This window comes from Schistocerca americana, chromosome 4 (assembly GCF_021461395.2).
Source record: "Schistocerca americana isolate TAMUIC-IGC-003095 chromosome 4, iqSchAmer2.1, whole genome shotgun sequence".
NCBI lineage: Eukaryota > Metazoa > Arthropoda > Insecta > Orthoptera > Acrididae > Schistocerca > Schistocerca americana.
In genome coordinates this window covers 798,045,088-798,064,971 of record NC_060122.1, presented here as the reverse complement: position 1 = coordinate 798,064,971, position 19,884 = coordinate 798,045,088, and the positions used below count along the sequence as shown (strand labels likewise).

The following is a 19,884-nucleotide window of genomic DNA, read 5'->3' as shown; positions in this document are numbered from 1 at the left end:
CTTAGCCCATGTTTCTGCAGTAAACATCCTAACTTACTGCTAGTTGCTCCACAGTATGGCAGGAATGCAGTCCGTTTGGCCTCTTCTACGGATTCACCAGGTGTCTTTCGTCAGTGGCCCTTGAAAACATTAGCGATGTCTCTCTTGCTGTATCCATTTTCCCTGAAAACACGTTTTAAGTTCTGCAATTCAGACTGTAGGTGGTCGTCGTCAGAGATAATCTTGGCTCTATGAATCAACGTGTTCATGACCGCTTTCTTGTGTGCAGGGTGGTGGAAACTATTGGCGTTCAAGTACCAATCAATGCGTGTTGGTTTCTGGTACACTGAATGACTGCCTTCCGCTCAACCAAAACATCCAAGAATGGTAGCTTGCCGTGCTTCTCCATCTCGACACTAAATTTAATGTCGGGATGGACACCATTCATTTGATCGACAAACTGCTGTAGTGTATCTTTACCATGAGACCATATCAGGAAGGTGTCATCAACGTATCGTAGAAAGCAAGACGGCTGTGATGTCGCAGTTTGCAGAGCCTGCTCCTCAAAGTGCTCCATGAAGAATTTTGCGAGTGCTGGAGACAGTGGTGATCCCATGGCAGTGCTGTCCATCATCTCATAATATTCATTGCAGTACAAAAAGTAAGTTGTTGTTAGGACATGATGGAACAACTTAATGATTCCAGATAGAAAATGTTGGGCCAAAAGATCCAGCATATCTTGTATTGGCATTGTAAACAGTGACACAATGTCCAGGCCAACCATCAGGTCGTTTAGGCCTATCTTCATTCTCTTGAGTGTTTCAACAAATTTCTGCAAGTTGACAACATGGTGTTAACAATGTCTCATGTTTGGTACTAATAATCCTGCCAGATGTTTAGCAAGTCTGTAGGTGGGCTAACTGATTGCACTAACAGTGGGCCTCAGAGGAACACTTTCCTTCTGTATCTTTGGTAATCCAAAAAAGCCTGGGAGGTCTGGTGGCACGAGGCGTTAATTTCTTCACCACTTCATCTGGTAAACCAGAATCCTTTAATAACTTCCCTGTCTTTCTGACAATGGCCTGCAAAATATTGTTTGGGACCTTGGGTGTTGCAGATGATGCATATTAGAAGATGAAAATTAATATGATGGAGTCTAGATCAGAGAAACTGTCCAAGATATATAAAGAGGAAGTGGTGTAGTCAGGGACACACACACTGGTTTGAATTGACACAGCATTCAATTGCCACAAATGGGCAATTGCTTGAGAACAGAATGACGAAACTGGAACAATTCATCACATACTCATTGCAGAGATTTAATGAGAATTGCAGCCCTCATAATGATCAATGAACAACTCCTACAATTAAAAACCCTATTTAGTAAAATAAGCACAGAGTATGAACAATTAGTGGCACAATAGTCTGTGCTTGGGAAGGCATTCTCATACCACATATTATAAATCCAGTACACATTATTAAGGCTAATTCAAGATAAATTAAGGGATTTAAGATTACTGACACCTTTAGCAGAAAAATATGGATGTATGTCGCTGAAGGTAATGGATCTAGATGTATTTTTCACCAAAGTTAGGCTATGTAATTAACATTCCCGCAACTGAGGAAAACGAACTTAATTTAGATGTTACATTTGCCAATTAGTCACACAACCAGAGAAAGATTATTTACTATCAGATAGCTCTAACAAGGGGTACACCCCATTGCATCCCCCTCAGATCTAGTGGTAAGATGGCCCAGTGGATAGCACATCAAAAACAGAACACAGACCAAGCATGAAAATGGGGTAGAAGGTGTACTGAACTGTGTAAAAAGAAGCAAAATAGAAACAGTGAGCAGTCCAAGCTCAAGATGTGCAACATCGAGCGAATATGAATATTTAGGTGGTCATGGCTGCTTGGTCACGGTGTTGGGATGCAAAGTGGGAGATCCATGTTCAAATCTCCCTCGTGACCCTGCCTTCTCTCCCCCTCCAAATTAAATTATGAACTGTCCATTTGGTCACTGATGTGTCTGTTTGCTGTATTCCAATTTGTGTCTGTGCTATGGTGTAACATCCATTTGCAACAGCAAGTAAATGACCTCCAAACACATGTACCTCCTATTTGTTCTACAAAAGTACCACATGTTATAGCTCTTGCAATCTGTTTTGGAAGTTTACAGCCTTGAATTCCTTTGTTGTAACATAGTTCACACTATTTATTTGTTGTTCTCATTTCTGTGTGAGGTCTATGTGGCATCTTGCCTGCTCTCACTATTCATCACATTTACCTGTGATGGTAATATATTCTTCCCAAATGTCTCATATTCTATAACCAAGTATAGTATGACAATTCTCAAGACTACAGAAGGAGAACAGACACATCAGCAATGGGACAGAAAGCTAGTAATTATAAAAAAAGGGAGGGGGGGGGGGGGTGTTTACGAGGGAGATTTGAACATGAATCTTCTGCCTTACAGTTCAACACCATAACCACACAACCACGATGCTGTAGTTCTTGCAATTCACTTGATGTTGCAAATCTTGAGCTAGGACTGTTCACTATTTCTATTTTTCTTCTTTTTTCACAGTTCAGTACACCTTCTTCCTGTTTTTACACTCGATCTATATTCAGTTTTGACAGGCTATCCACTAGGCCACTTTACTACTAAAAACGAGAGTGGCGCGTTGGGGAGTTTCCCTTGTAAGAAACTGTATATGAAGTTATTGCCTGACCAATTGGAATGTAAGTAGAGCGACATGAGGAAGAAAATATATGTAAACACTCTTTTTATCAATGTACAAACAATAAGACTGTGAAGTGATGTTATTAAAGATAAACACACACCCAACAACTGTACTAAGAAAATGATTTCATTTGATAGAAGCTAACTGAAACATTTAAGTGCCAACAAATGGTTATAAGTAGTTCCTAGGGAAGAAGATCTAGTGTAATACAAATCTATCTGAAGGCATTACACTAAATAGAATACGAATAATTAACATTCGGGAGAACTGCACAGGGTACAGATCATGCATATACATTCCAGACAACCAAAGTGATTCAGACAAATCACACCAGCAGATGTGTAATGCCAAATGAAGATATGAAAGTAGATTGTTGTGAGGAAATTGATCCAGGATTAATGTCATCTCAGCAATGCTGTAAGATTTATCCCTGAAGCATAAGATTTACACCTGAAACACACACATTAAATCTAGATGACTTAAAATAGTGGGCAAAAGGTTCCAGGAAACTGATAAATTCACAGATAAAGAATGTCATGGCCATTGAATATTTTAATTGTCAATCATGCAATCAAGTGTGAAAGATTCAGTCAAAACCTCCAGGAGCAGCTAGGCAAGCAGCAATGTCTGTGTGCTCCACTTACGAAAAGCAGACATAAAGAGAAAGTGTTATGCCTGAGAACAGCAGCTGTACTGGGATAAACATTATGAGGCCATGGGAAGGAGAGATATATGACCTCACTCATTCATCTTAAAACATTTGGATCAGGAAGTCAATCTATCAGCAAGAAGCCAGTAAGGACACGCAAAGACGGAATACTCTGGAAGCCGTGAAAAATAAGTTGGTACTGTAGGGAAAGTGGAAGCAAGATACGATACCCAAGTGAGAAAGGCCTTAGCAAGGTATATAAAAATGTAGGACCAGCATCAGCAAGGCAGTCACCTTCATTCAGTAAAAGTCGAGACACTCAGATGGTGGCAGGTACAACCCTAACTACAACTGATGAAGCAGTAGAACTTCATAAGAAGACAGTAATAAAGTGGCAAAGGAGACAAAACTGATAGATAAGTAGCAAATGTATTACAATATTCAATATACTTTGATGTTTAGTGTTAAACAATGGCAGTTGGTCTGTCACAATTAGATAGGGTTCAGCATTAAATTGTTAGAAGGAACAAGTAGGCTGCAAAGTACTTGTCTTCTGTGATACATGCCAGGCAGCTGATTGATTTAGGAGAAGATAGAACGAGAAGCAGTAATTGCACTTGTCTCTGAATTACGCACCGCAGTTATTGCATCTAAAGCTGGGTTTCCACATGCAACAAAGTGATGCCACTTGGTCATCACTCAAGTGGCATCACTGAAGTTGTATTTCACAGTATGCAATCGTGTCCCATATTCTGGGAATACACATAATCTGGATTTATGATTCTGCTGACCATTTTGAACTTGGATCCCTATGACCAGCAGATCTTGATTCACTGACATAGCACCCTTTAGCAGTTTATTAGCTGGGTCAGACAACGAATGTTGGGTTCCATGTTCTGGGATAATTAGCTCTTACAACTTAGTTACATGTCACCAGAGGATGTGGTTTTCAGTACTTCCAGTTATTATCTGATGATAAAAATATTAAATATAGCTGAAGCAGCTTCTAAGACCCCAAGATTATTAGTCACAGCTGCAGTTGCCCTGTCTAAAAAGTTTTTTGCAACAGCTAGAATAGCTTTTCGTGCCACCTCCTCCCCCCCCCCCCCTTCACCCATCTGTCACAGTATCCTAATTTCCTGCTCAGACCCTACGTCTCTTCTGCGCTCATTTCTCTACCCTATGCTCCTACTCCTGTGACCTACTTGCCCTAACCTATTATCATCAATTCTACCAGCCCCGTAACTGGCAAACAAATATACTATCAAAGGGAGATCCACCTGTGAACCAACATATCTTGCACCACCTATTATATAAACACTGTTCAGCCCTCTACATTGTCATGACAACTACCAAGTAATCAGTTAGGATGAATGTGCATTTTCAGAGTGTGTATAAAGATAACACACAAAATCCTGTTACAAAGCAAGCTCTACGGGGCCGACACAAGGCACATGTGAAACGTGCGGCTGCACAGGGCGGCAAATCTGCCGCCCACCCTTTTTTTTCTTTCTTTCTTTCTTTCTTTCTTTTTTTTAAAAAAACTCTACGTTCATGCCGAAGAGGGGATTCGAAATCAAACCCCAGAGGGAGCGGCTTCGGGAACTGTGGCATGGCGCCTCGACTACCTGCCGGCCGCCTCTGTTGAACAAGGAGAGGGAGGAGGACTAATTTCTTCCTCGCCACTGTGGCAGCACCATCGTGCTTACGCCGGAGGAACAGAGAGGGGGAAGCAGTCTGACGTATATGCCAGTATTCTTATGTGTGGAGTGCTGCCAGCCTGTTATGCGCCGTGCGTTTACTCACAACTAATTTTGCACAAGACGAAATCTAATTTGGAAATTCGAATGCAGTGTTCGATACTGTGGTTACATGTAAAGCCTTAAGCAATTTTGCTAAGACCTTCAATGGCAGTTTCCGAGCGTTTTATTCTTCCCGCATTATGGACAAAAATGGTTGAACATTACTACAGTCAAACGTGTCCAACACCTATAAATGGCTAGTAGTATTCCGAATGGGTAAATACGCTGCGAGTAATTACAAGGGATAAAGACATTTCTAATAAGCCTGGCATAAGTTGGGTTTCGATGTATTTTTGAAAATTTTTGCTATCCGTTTCTGAGTGATAGTGGAACGTTTTGGTTTTTGAGCCATGAAACACCTGTCTCCGCCAGCATGAACAACAATTAAACTCTGACCGGCACTTTTGTTTGATAATACTACTCGCACACTATCACTTTGCCAACATTTATTTACCGTATTATGCGTGTGAATCCATGTTTCATCTTAGTAAACTACTGGTCGCTTTGATTCTGACGAAAACCTGAGAAAGTATGGCCTTTTAGCAACAATGCCCTCTCGTCAGCACAAAACAAATCGTTAGTTTTGACACTTTCTAAAACAAAAATCCATAGACAGAACATTGCTTCTAAGGGTTTTCTTGCTAGCTTTGAAGCTCATTTCTGTTTGACAAAAGTTGTGCAGTTTTCATGAAGTTGGTATTTCTTTCTATTGTTCGTAATGCCATAAAAATTGCTGCCTGATAATACATTTATCCATATCATTGGTCACATACTTATTGTGAGCTTCTTGCTTGCTTCTTGAGCACTAGTTTAACCGTAGCCTCGCTGTACCTCATCACGTGACCTAGTTACTGGCACTGCGCGTCACCACTTCACCTTTCCAGGCAATAGGTATTATTGCGTTCTCTACAACGGAAACTACAGAATTCGTTTTGGTAGTTGGCCGAGGGAGTCAAGATTGGTCAGAAGCACTTTCATAGCGATTGGTAAGAACAGAAGAATTGATGTGTCCGAATTTCTTGCAACTTGGGATGTAATAGGTAAGTGCTTTTCATATAACGTACAATTAGTATTGCGCATACACGTTACTCATAAGTTAGAATTTTTCTCCTTCAAGATTGCAGAATAGGAAAATTTATTTTTCTTGTGTTCTGTTACTTCAAAAATTGACAAGTCGGCAAATGAGCATGCGTCGTCCCAATAGCTAGAATGAAAATAAAGCGAAGAAAAGTGAAGTGATATGGCGGTGACTAATTTGTTACCCCATATTCCATAATCAGACACGAAAGAAGTAACACACGGAAATTACGACAGATGTCGACTTTCAGTTCTTTGAATTGAACAACCGTAGTGTAGTGAGTTATTTCGACTAGCATTAGTACCCATCGATGCCCGGGTGTGTATTTATTGCATTATTATGTTACTCCATCTCCTTATTCTTCCTCTCTCCATTGTCTTCCGCTCCACTCTTTGACCGTTTCACCTGCGTCTGTACTGAAATTTGGCCTGAAATTCAATTTCACATGGCTCAATTCTTATGACTTCATCGCCTGAACAGTGTATCCTACAGTAATATAATTTTCCATTTACGTGCAGTGGAATATCAGGAAATTGTCTGTGAAGTGTGTTGCAAATAAAGTTAGTACACTGACATCTACAGTAAGTTTCATGCAATTGTTCTTTACAGGCTGGGTCGAAACATTTCTAATGGTAGAGAATGACTGCCTGGCAGTGAATATAGGAAAAGATGGGTGCTGAAGAAGGATGACGATAAGAAGCAAAAGGATGCACTACAACGATATTTCAAGCCAAAGAGAGAACGACCTAGCAGCGGCCAGGGTGGAAAAATAAATCCTGAAAGTACAGCAACTAGTGGAGCTACTGCAGCTACATCTTAATCTTCAGGACACGACCAGAAAGTTGACGAACACAGCACTGCAACCACCGCACACAGTAGCAATGCTGATGGTAGGCCATCCACAGCATGTTCAACAGACCTCATCTGGACTCAAGACCTGCTTTGTGACGAAAGCTCAGAGATTGAAACATCCAGCAGAACTGAAATTAGGCGACCCGATTCGGAAAATACCGGAGGAACATCAGCTAAGGTACTCACCACCGGAGAAGGAATTGAAGACGAGCCTAAATTGGAAGACACAATTGACTCAGATCCCGGAAGATGGGCGGAAATTATTACCGACTGCCTTCGAACGACTTTGGTCATGCGAGGTTCTCCCGAGCGAATTAAGGAAGCTGAAGAATATCCTAAAAACGCAGACAACCGCTGTTTCAGCCCTGTGCACTACAGCTATTCTTTGAAGAATTTAGAAGAAGCAGACAGACATTGGTTGGTGTACTCAAAGAGCAAGGGTGCTGTGTTCTGCTTTTTCGTCATCTACAGTATAAATTGCAAAGAACGGTATAAGCAACTGGTGGCACCTTGCTTCGTATCTTGAAAGTCACGGGAAGTCTACCGAGCATTTGAATTCACATAAAAAGTGGATCATGTTTTCTGAGGGACTGAAAAAGTCACGAACTGTCGATGCCCATCGTCAAAGGCTTCTGAATACAGAAAGCGAACATTGGAAAAATATTCTTGAGCGTTTAATAGCAATAATTCATTTCCTGGGTCAGCAATGTCTGCCTTTGAGAGAAAGCACAGATACACTCTTTCAGCCTGACAACGGAAACTTCTTGAATCTTGTTGAACTATTCAGAAAGTTCGACACTGTGATGATGGAGCACCTGCACAGAACAAAGCAAGGTGAGAACAAGGGTCATCATTATCTTGGAAAAGAAACACAGAATGAAATAATTCATCTTATTGGATCATCTGTAACCAACAACATTCTATTAATGATGAAATTTGCAAAGTATTACAGTATAATTCTGGACTGCACACCAGATATATCAAAAGTTGAGCAGATGACAGTTGTGGTACGTTTCGTCCAGGAGACAAGACTCGATGGGGTATACGATGTTCGAATTTGGGAGCATTTCCTGGGATTTCTTCCAATGCCTGATTCTTCAAGCTCCCCTTTGACGCAGGTTGTACTCAAGTTCTTGGAAGATAAAAAAATCCTATTGTGTAATATGAGAGGGCAAGGATACGACAATGGAACAAACATGAAAGGAAAGAAGTCTGGTCTCCAGAAAAGAATTTCAGATATGAACAAGAGAGCATTTTATGTACCATGTAGCAGTCCCACCAAATAAAAAGTTACACCTTTCTCACTTCTCTGGTAATCTGGTACGACGTTCTGCTTCACATCATTGTAGTCAGTAAGACCCTACAGACCATTGACATAAATGTTTCTGAGGCCGTGGAAATGCTTGAAAAAACAAAAGCATATTTTGTGACCTGCAGAACAGAAGAAAAGTTTGTGTCTTTCTTGACGGATTCCAAAGAATTGGCTACAGAAGTAGGGCTAGACGATCAAATGATACCACGGATAAGTGTTTACCGGCGATGAAGTAAGAAGCCAATACACTTTACCTATGAAGGAAGGGATGAGACAATAGATGACCCAACACAATAATGTTGTTGTTGTTGTTTTCAGTCCTGAGACTGGTTTGATGCAGCTCTCCATGCTACTCTATCCTATACAAGCTTCTTCATCTCCCAGTACTTACTGCAACCTACATCCTTCTGAATCTGCTTAGTGTATTCATCTCTTGGTCTCCCTCTACGATTTTTACCCTCCACGCTGCCCTCCAATGCTAAATTTGTGATCCCTCGATGCCTCAGAACATGTCCTACCATTCTTCTTGTCAAGTTGTGCCACAAACTCCTCTTCTCCCCAATTCTATTCAATACCTCCTCATTAGTTATGTGATCTACCAATCTAATCTTCAGCATTCTTCTGTAGCACCACATTTCGAAAGCTTCTATTCTCTTCTTGTCCAATCTATTTATCGTCCATGTTTCACTTCCGTACATGGCTACACTCCATACAAATACTTTCAGAAAGGACTTCCTGACACTTAAATCTATACTCGATGTTAACAAATTTCTCTTCTTCAGAAACGCTTTCCTTGCCATTCCCAGTCTACATTTTATATCCTCTCTACTTCAACCATCATCAGTTATCTTGCTCCCCAAATAGCAAAACTCCTTTACTACTTTAAGTGTCTCATTTCCTAATCTAATTCCCTCAGCATCACTCGACTTAATTCGACTACATTCCATTACCCTCGTTTTGCTTTTGTTGATGTTCATCTGATATCCTCCTTTCAAGACACTGTCCCTTCCGTTCAACTGCTCTTCCAAGTCCTTTGCCGTCATGACAGAATTACAATGTCATTGGCGAACCTCAATACTTTTATTTCTTCTCCATGGATTTTAATATCTACTCTGAATTTTTCTTTTGTTTCCTTTACTGCTTGCTCAATATACAGATTGAATAACATCGGGGACAGGCTACAACCCTGTCTCACTCCCTTCCCAACCGCTGCTTCCCTTTCATGCCCCTCGACTCTTATAACTGCCATCTGGTTTCTGTACAAATTGTAAATAGCCTTTCGCTCCCGGTATTTTACCCCTGCCACCTTTAGAATTTGAAAGAGAGTATTCCAGTCAACATTGTCAAAAGCTTTCTCCAAGTCTACAAATGCTAGAAATGTAGGTTTGCCTTTCCTTAATCTATTTTCTAAGTCGTAGGGTCAGTATTGCCTCAAGTGTTCCAACATTTCTGTGGAATCCTAACTGATCTTCGCCGAGATCGGCTTCCACCCGTTTTTCCATTCGTCTGTAAAGAATTCACTTTAGTATTTTGAGCTGTGACTTATTAAACTGATAGTTCGGTAATTTTCACATCTGTCAACACCCGCTTTCTTTGGGATTGGAATTATTATATTCTTCTTCAAGTCTGAGGGCATTTCGCCTGTCTCATACATCTTGCTTACCAGATGGTAGAGTTTTGTCAGGACTGGCTCTCCCAAGGCCGTCAGTAGTTCTAATGGAATTTTGTCTACTCCCGGGGCCTTGTTTCGACTCGGGTCTTTCAGTGCTCTGTCAAACTCTTCACACAGTATCGTATCTGCCATTTCATCTTCATCTACATCCTCTTCCATTTGCATAATATTGTCCTCAAGTACATCGCCCCTGTATAGACCCTCTCTATACTCCTTCCACCTATCTGCTTTCTCTTCTTTGCTTAGAACTGGGTTTCCATTTGAGCTCTTGATATTCATACAAGTGGCTCTCTTTTCTCCAAAGGTCTCTTTAATTTTCCTGTAGGCAGTATCTATCTCACCCCTCGTGAGATAAGCCTCCACAACCTTACGTTTGTCCTCTAGCCATCCCTGCTTAGCCAATTTGCACTTCCTGTCGATCTCATTTTTGAGACGTTTGTATTCCCTTTTGCCTGCTTCATTTACTGTGTTTTTATATTTTCTCCTTTCATCAATTAAATTCAGTATTTCTTCTGTTACCCAAGGATTTCTACTAGCCCTCGTCTTTTTACCTACTTGATCCTCTGCTGCCTTCACTACTTCATCCCTCAGAGCTACCCATTCTTCTTCTACTGTATTTCTTTCCCCCATTCCTGTCAATTGTTCCCTTATGCTCTCCCTGAAACTCTCTACAACCTCTGGTTCTTTCAGTTTATCCAGGTCCCATCTCCTTAAATTCCCATCTTTTTGCACTTTCTTCAGTTTTAATCTACAGTTCATAACCAATAGATTGTGGTCAGAGTCCACATCTGCCCCTGGAAATGTTTTACAATTTAAAACCTGGTTCCTAAATCTCTGTCTTACCATTATATAATCTATCTGATACCTTCCAGTATCTCCAGGATTCTTCCATGTATACAACTTTCTTTTATGATTCTTGAACCGAGTTTTAGCTATGATTAAGTTACGCTCTGTGCAAAATTCTACCAGACGGCTTTCTCTTTCATTTCTCTCACCCAATCCATATTCACCCACTATGTTTCCTTCTCTCCCTTTTCCTACTCTCGAATTCCAGTCACCCATGACTATTGACTATTAAATTTTCGTCTCCCTTCACTACCTGAATAATTTCTTTTATTACATCATACATTTCATCGATTTCTTCATCATCTGCAGAGCTAGTTGGCATATAAACTTGTACTACTGTAGTAGGCATGGGCTTCGTGTCTATCTTGGCTACAATAATGCGTTCACTATGCTGTTTGTAGTAGCTTACCCGCATTCTTATTTTTTTTATTCATTATTAAACCTACTCCTGCATTACCCCTATTTGATTTTGTATTTATAACCCTGTATTCACCTGACCAAAAGTCTTGTTCCTCCTGCCACCGAACTTCACTAATTCCCACTATATCTAACTTCAACCTATCCATTTCCCTTTTAAAATTTTCTAACCTACCTACCCGATTAAGGCATCTGACATTCCACGCTCCGATCCGTAGAACGCCAGTTTTCTTTCTCCTGATAACGACGTCCTCTTGAGTAGTCCTCGCCCAGAGATCCGAATGGGGACTATTTTACCTCCGGAATATTTTACCCAAGAGGACGCCATCATCATTTAACCATACAGTAAAGCTGCATGCCCTCGGGAAAAATTACAGCTGTAGTTTCCCTTGCTTTCAGCCGTTCGCAGTACCAGCACAGCAAGGCCGTTTTGGTTAGTGTTGCAAGGCCAGATCAGTCAATCACCCAGACTGTTGCCCCTGCAACTACTGAAAAGGCTGCTGCCCCTCTTCAGGAACCACACATTTGTCTGGCCTCTCAACAGATACCCCTCCGTTGTGGTTGCACCTACGGTACGGTCATCTGTATCGCTGAGGCACGCAAGCCTCCCCACCAACGACAAGGTCCATGGTTCATGGGATGTTACAAGATTGAATTCCACTATTATCTTTTAGATATAGTAACCACATCTTTGGATGAGAGGTTCAATCAACTGAAATCTCATTGTGATTATTTTGATTTTCTCTACGACATCGGCGAGCTGAAGAATGCACCTCCTGATTGCCTGGACACAAAGTGTAGAAACCTCACAGCGATTTTGCAAGATCATGTGTCAAGCGACATTGAGCTAGTGCCCAGCAACCGTTTTGTACAAATCTGTAGAGAATGTCACCAATCAGTCGCAATTTTTGTTTTTATTTTCCAGATCTACATAGATTTCGGGCACAGTGTGGCTATTCTCAATGCTTTGAGTTATGTTTACATCTATACTGTCATGCTAAACGTATCTGTCAACATGACAGTTTGGATGTAAGCACATATTAAAAGCTTTGAGACTGGCCACTCAGTGGCAGAAGCCTAGGTAGATCTGAAAAGTAAAACCAAAAATTGCGATTGATTGCTGACATTTCCTACAGATTTGTTTAAATAAAATTCCACAAACGTTTTGTAAAAAAAAAAAAAAAAAAAAAAAAAAAATGGGGGGCGGGGGCAGCAATTTAGCAGCTCACACAGCGCGGCACTTGGGCTTGCGCCGGCCCTGTAGCTCTACGACATGGCAGTCATGACCTTGGATCTGTTTCACCACACGGACCATATGGGTTCTCCCCTGACACTAATTTCTCAGAACTCTGCAGCTCGGAACCAGCATTACAATACGTCCTTAGATCTTACCACACCCATGGCCTTAATTTACATTAATTTCTTCAGTCTCAGCACTTCTTTTCAGTAACCATTCCTTTCTTCACTCCCTTTTAGTTTTCAATGTCTTTTATTTTCTGACCCATTTCCTTCTTCCTCTCTCCACTTCTAGTACATATAATGCACTTAGCTTTGCGGACTTGCGATGCTTTGTCAGTAATCTCTGTTTAGCTTATTACACTTGTAACGCTGGAAATGCATATCCTCCTATTTCCATCTATTGTACGATAATTTTTTTTCCTTATTTTGTTACCTGAAGATATGACATTTTTGTGTCTTTATATATTGTAATTGTTTTACTATTTGTATATATATATTTATGCATTTATGTCAATGTATAATTGGTTTGTTTTGTACAAATTATTTGTATTTTTACGCTGGGTCTTGCCTAGGGAAAACTATGCTATCGAATGATTACATCAATAGGTCATGTGGAGAACCAAAGTGTTTAGGATCTTTGGTAGTATTAACTCTGCCGCGTGGAGCACGGGCAGAGGGGGGTCTGGCTGGAGGAGGGCGGTGGAGCAGGTGTGTTGTATGACGCTCCCGCGAGTTGCCGCACTTTCGGGGTTTGGCAGCATGTAATTGCGCTATGATAGTTTCTGGCACGGTGTCACAGACGGGAAACATTGAAACATTAGCTGTCACATATCAAGAGCTCGTTTTGCTTGGTGACCGTGTTGAGAAGAAGGCGCGCCAACATCCAGCTTCTGCAACAGCTAAGGCCGACATAAGTGATTGTCGCCACGTCCTCGATCGACGACTTCAAACCTTCAATCAACCAACAAGGAAGATTGAAAGCACGTAAAGTTTTAGAACTGTATGGCAGACCTCAGCTTTTCAAACTATTCCATTAGCATCACTAAAATACAGCAACTTAGCATGAACCTTTGTTGCTCATTGTCCCAATTGCATTACCAAACAGGGTCCCTTCGTTTTCTGAAATGAACTCGAGTGTCGTTGAAATTCAAATGCCAGCATTAAAGTAATATCATTTGATTTCACTGCTTTAATTTCAAAGTTCAGTTAAGGTATTCATACAATAGTTGGCTACAATATTTAGATTACACAAGCACAAATTAAGAGTGCGAGTTTTGTTACCATATTTTAGCTTACCTGTGACTGCAGCTCAGCTTGGTATGTACTAAATTTTACTATTGTTAATTGTTCAGAATCATATAATTCAAGTTCAAAGTTAAATCTCTTATTTTTAACTGCGTAGATTCAAGTAGCTTTTGAAATGATTGTTGAGGTAGCCCAAGACTAACCTATTTTATTGAATTTCGTAGTGTTTCAGAGACAAAGTTCACTATTAATTTCAGTCACTAAATTAACTTTAAATTTTCCGGTTTTATTAATTCTTTTGCTAAATTAAGTCAAAGTGTAGCGAAATTTATTATTTCTGACAAACATTCAGTTTTCACACAACACGTGTCAACCTTCAGTTGCCACACTTTTAGTGCTAATTATATGTGCAATAACCTTCCTTTTTCAGTTATTATAGTAGTTGTCCATAGGACTGGCAATCGTAATTTTCCCCAAATCTCAAATATCTAATTAACGCCAGTTAATTGTTAGCCTAATGACCGCACATTTACCTTCATTATTAACTTTATCCCTTTTCAAAATTAATTTTCACCAGTTTCATTTGCATTTTTCCTTTCATTTAGATGTAACCCTTTCCTCCCTCTTTACTGACAGATTAACTTCGGTGACGATTGCTTTTCCCAAATTTCGATTAGGTACACGCGGTTTAATTTTTACTGTCATTAAGGTCGATAAGTGAGGGGGAGGTTACACACTATCTTCCACATTTTTGCTTTCATGTTTTCAAATCTCGTCCAATGCAATCCACAACAATCACCCTTTCCTTCTCATCCTGTCCGGTAAATCTCCTTTGATAAGGGAATCTGTGTAATTTTTCCTTAACACTCCCCATTTCATAAACCTCACCAGTCCTTTTTCTTTATGCCTCTTCTTCCCCCTGCTAATGGGAGAAGGAGCCACTGGCTCGAAAAGCTTGCAAATTTCCTTAACTTTCATATGTGTTTTCTCTTGCCATCTAAGTGTATATAATATTGGTTTCAATGTAGGACCAAACATTCTCAGACGATGTAAGTCTTGTATTAATTTACTTTCCTTCATCTCCACACATCTTTCTCGATCAGGACTGAGTGCCCTCCAAATTTCTACACACTCTGTCATTTACAACATTTTACATTCATTCTGTTTTCCTTTATTTTTATTATTTATCTTGGGTCTTGAGGTAACCAACTCAAAAAGTTATCTTGATCACCTACTGTACTATCATTCAATAGATGAATAAATACAGTATAAGAAAATGCGACAAGTAGAAGTCACAAGGAGACATGCAATCATACACCTAGATTAATATGGATATTACCTACCTTGTACGTGTACCTATCTGGAAACGATTTCCCACACCGTTTGCACTTGAGTGGCTTATCTGAAGTGTGAAGTTTCTGTACATGGATGCGTAGGTCTGTCTTCCGTCCACATGTAGTAGGGCATAATTCGCACTGGAACACTGGTTTATCACCAGCTATAAAAAAAGAAAACAATACAATATTTACAAAATAATTCACCTGTTTCTTTTTGGAGTAATATGCTATGTGAGCAAATGACTGACTAAGGAAATAAAAAATACCCTATCAGAGAACGAGAGAACTGTTCACAGAATGAAAAAAATTGAATAATCCTGAATATCTAATGCATTATAAGACTTCTGGCAAAATTGCAGTTGAAGCAATTAATAAATCTACGAGAGTGTACTTATCATCTGGTATCAATGACTAATAACATCATTAACCCCCTCTATTCCAACAGTGAGTGATGATCAACACTGCAAAGTTTGTTCTCCACTTCACTGTTGAGCCCCATTTTGACATGGTTCTTCATAGCTGTCACATGCTCCATTCTTGAATCTGACTGTACTAGGCATCAATGCTGCATAGTACCACTATCTAGGGAACTCTGTGTTAACTCGGTATCTAACTGTCGCAAGTGTGTTGAGAGAAAGGTTGTAATTATTATGTTCAAGTTGCAAGCTATGAAACAGCTATTTCCTCATGCACAGTCCTTTCTGAGGAAGAGGTTGTAGAGCTTTTAGAAGAATCAAGAGGTTCCAGAGCTTTTAGAAGGATCAGTCAATAAAACTCTTCTGGGTATGTGACTGCATTGTCAATTTGTAAAATCCTGCCATGTTTTGACCAATGTTGCAAATGGCCTTCCTCTGGTTGTTTTTGCTAACAGCTGAATGAGAAAAGCTTTGGTTCTCATATACTGCTAGAAAATACTTATTGGTTCCTGGGGATGAGGAGGAAGGATGTTAAACATCCTTTATCGGTGTTTGCCTCATTTCTTATCATTGGTGTAAATAGATGTTCCTGACTAGCATTTACTTAATTGATCACCACTGGTTGAAATAGGAAGTATAACAACAGCCTCTTCTGCTGGCGTATAAGAACCAACACTTTTCTCATTCAGTAGCTAGCAGAAACACCCTGCGAAGGCCATTTGCAACAGTGGCCAGAGCGTCGGAGAATTTTTACACATTGACAATGCGGTCACATACCCAGAAGAACTGTATTGACTGTGACAATGGCAGTGGAAGCCTACACTTACATTTTAGAGGACTCTCTAAGTGAAAACAACAATGACAATGATTTTGATGATAATAGTGATTCATTTGTAAACAATCAGAGGTGAAAATGGAAACAATCCACTCTGAAGAGTTTCACGAAATATCACACAGTCAAAAGTTTTGTACTGCAGTGCTTATGTAAAAATACTATGAAAAGGAAAGTTGCTACTCATCATATAGTGGAGATGCAAAGTCGCAGATAGGAACAACAAAAAAACTGTCACAAATAAAGCTTTTGGATAGTAAGCCCTTCGTCAAAAATAAATAAACACACACACACACACACACACACACACACACACACAACTCTCGCACATGTGGCTTCAGTTGCCTGAGACTGCAGTCATGTGTGCGTGAGTTGCGTTTAGCCACAGTAGCTTCAGTTGTAGTCTATTTTTGACGGAGGTCTTACTGGCTGAAAGCTTTATTTGTGACAGTCTTGTTGTGCCTGTTGTGACTCAGCATCTCAGCTATTGGTGAGTAGCAAATTTCCTTTTCATAATATTGTTACATTCCATCCTGGATTTTCCAGTGCTTATATAAATATATCTGAATGAATGCAACACTACATGTTTTAATGAATTCCCTAATCGTTGATCAGTGGCTTCATTCTTTGTACAGAGAGACTTGTGCAATTCTCTGTGGTCCAGTGTCTGTATTACAGAGTGCAAAGGACTGAAACTATTTGGAATGCAATAAAAAGAAACACAGGCCTTCCAATGCAGTGGAAACCAATTTGAAAAAAGTTAATGATAAAGATTACTTCTAGATTGTAGTAAGCTGCATAAATTATAGTGCTTCCTTGATAAAATCTACAGATATACTGAAACGTTTTTCCTGAACCTATGACTCAAATAAATGTATCATCCATAATGGTTAATGAAATTTTAAAAAGCATATCTTCACTTAAATGTAAAATGTTTTCTGGAATGCACAATATTTCCAAATAAGCTGCTTAAATTCTGCCTCTGCCACACATCCCTTGACCACAAAGTGATCCTAACTTCTGCACACTGTGAACCCTCAAAGGCAATTAAATGTGTATATTTTTAAAACAAGAGCTATCGCCATTGAATCACATGATCTACAGATAAGTGATTAAAAGGGCACTTTAAAGATGGAAAGCAAAACAAGGTCCTAGGTGCCTCGGGTAGAATATTTCAAATACATAGATATCACAAAGTGAATGGTAATATAGCATGGAGCTCCCTAATGAGCTGTCCCGGTACTTGGGTTTTCTAGCATGTGTTAATGAACTCCATCTGTGTATCAGCATAATTTAATTTCACTATGTTTGCTGAGAACTGTGGTGAATGGTTTGTAAAAAAACTAACTGCTCAGTTCTTGATACTTTCATACAACTGATGGTAGCAAAAATCAACAATTCTTGAGAAATCTTCAATATTGTGCATTAACTGAACTGCAAATTTTCATAGTATAAATACGAAAATCACCAAATATGGCACATTAGCTTTGCCAACACATAAATCAAGATCACTATCTTCACATAATGATATTCCAAAGAATTTAAATCATGCTACATGAGCTGTATAATAGTTTCTTATGGAATTGCGTTCATTGGTTTCGTCAACTCACGACCAAATCTGGATCTCAAACATTCAACTGAAAATGACTGAGTGAATGACCTGTGTGCATTTGCCTTGTGTTTCCATTTGTTTATTGTCAACTCCAGCAACTGGACAAGTTTGGTTACCCTCATTGCCTGCACAGTATGCTAGTATAGGAAAGTCATAGTTAATTTTGTGTTATATTTTTAATAACTTCATGCTTACACGAATAGTACACTGTGATAACCTTCTGAACAGGCCTTAAGGAGCTGAGGAGAGTACATAAAAAATATAGAATGCAATTTAAACAAGATAAACTGCTGTTCATATCTTTGTAACGAACAAATTTACAAAAACTGCAGTCACACTGGATATGCACCCCTTGTAACGATCATCATTTGCATGGTATATATTTTTATTATTTATTTTCATTCTATACAAAAAGTTACTGGGGTGCTCAAAATAAATGGGACAAGAGAAGACTCCAGATGGCTTTCTTTACACCACAGTCAAGGGTTGACAGATCAGTGGCATAATGTCTCAGAAGATAATTCTCAAGTTATATCAACTCAACTGTTTTGAAAACCTTCCAAGTGTGTGCTTGCACAGTGAGTTTTTCTTTAATTTATTAAATTTAATAGGTGTAACATAAATTTCTCTATTTTGCACATGGTAAATAAATGTGGTATTGTGAAATATAAAAAGTTTCCTGGCCAAGAGACTGTTCACTATTTTTTGGGTGAACTAGTCCCTTCATGAAATATACTGCAACAAAAACTGAGGCCCATTCTTCAAACTTCTGGATCTACATCAACAGTAGAAACATGACTGCCTGAGCTGTTATCAATCACGATGGAGGATTCCAGTTGGATTCTGCTTGGAATCCTGTCATGTGAAAACTTCCTGCCCTCCATAGCCAACAACATTCTGTGGTCTTATGACGTGAAGACAATCAATATGAAATTGTCGAGGTGAGTTTTCACCAGGGACTGCACAATCAGCAGCACAAAGACTTGCAGCTGTAGTGCATGTGTTCAAGGAATGTAAACACACCAACAACTATGTACACCACGAATGTGTCGGTAGGGTTTTAAATAGGGGAGCTCTACGTACTATCACCAGTATACTCCTGAAAAGGAGTGGAACACTCTGCGCAGAAATATCATGGCAGCAACTTACTGACATCTGGCACTTGCCCAAAATTTTATGTAGCAAATGTGATAGTGATGTAAATAGATATTAAGTAATAAATAGGTATACTTTCATTTTCAACATGATATTGTGACAAAAGTAAAGTTCATATAATATTTCAAAAATAAGTTATTAAAAACAAATTTTAAAACTGGACAAAAATATTAGGAAGTTTGGCAAAATGTAACGTAAAATTTGGCAAAAGTAATATCACATTTGACTAAAAATAACACAGAAATTGTCCATAAAATAAAATGGGTTTTTTCCCCTATTCCTAACAGCTAAGAGTACAAGAAGACTCTTACAAAATGATCTGGAATTCCACTTCAATAGTTGGTGACCGTTACAACATTGTATGAAAAAGAATAATCACCAAGGTTTGTCCCTCATTGAAAACATTGTTCATAATTAATGAACAACAATCTATTAGAATGATGAAGTGGTTATTTCAATCTGCACTGTACAATAACAAACCGAATTTCTGCACTGGTTCCACAACACCCGACTCAGTGCACGGTCAAACACTGCACAGCCTGAAACTTAAGGTCTGGCATGTTTTTGCTGGACTTCTAATATTGTTCACATTTACTAAGTGAACTGAAAACACCACAACGTAAGTTTGTTTCAACAATATAATGAACAGTGCTATTGTTCCAGAGCCACACAAATTAAAGCATAGTTGACATACT

At 39.4% G+C, this 19,884-nt stretch overlaps 1 protein-coding gene across 11 annotated transcripts in view; it reads right to left on the bottom strand.

Annotated features, from left to right (window-relative positions):
* The window catches only part of LOC124612799 (transcriptional repressor CTCFL), a 146,217-nt gene that overhangs the window by 83,886 nt on the left and 42,447 nt on the right, over positions 1-19,884 (bottom strand). For all 11 annotated transcript variants that reach the window (XM_047141203.1, XM_047141206.1, XM_047141208.1 and 8 more), the window contains one exon: positions 15,181-15,335. In XM_047141203.1, the coding sequence (XP_046997159.1) occupies positions 15,181-15,335 (155 nt within the window). The remainder of the gene's footprint in view (positions 1-15,180; positions 15,336-19,884) is intronic.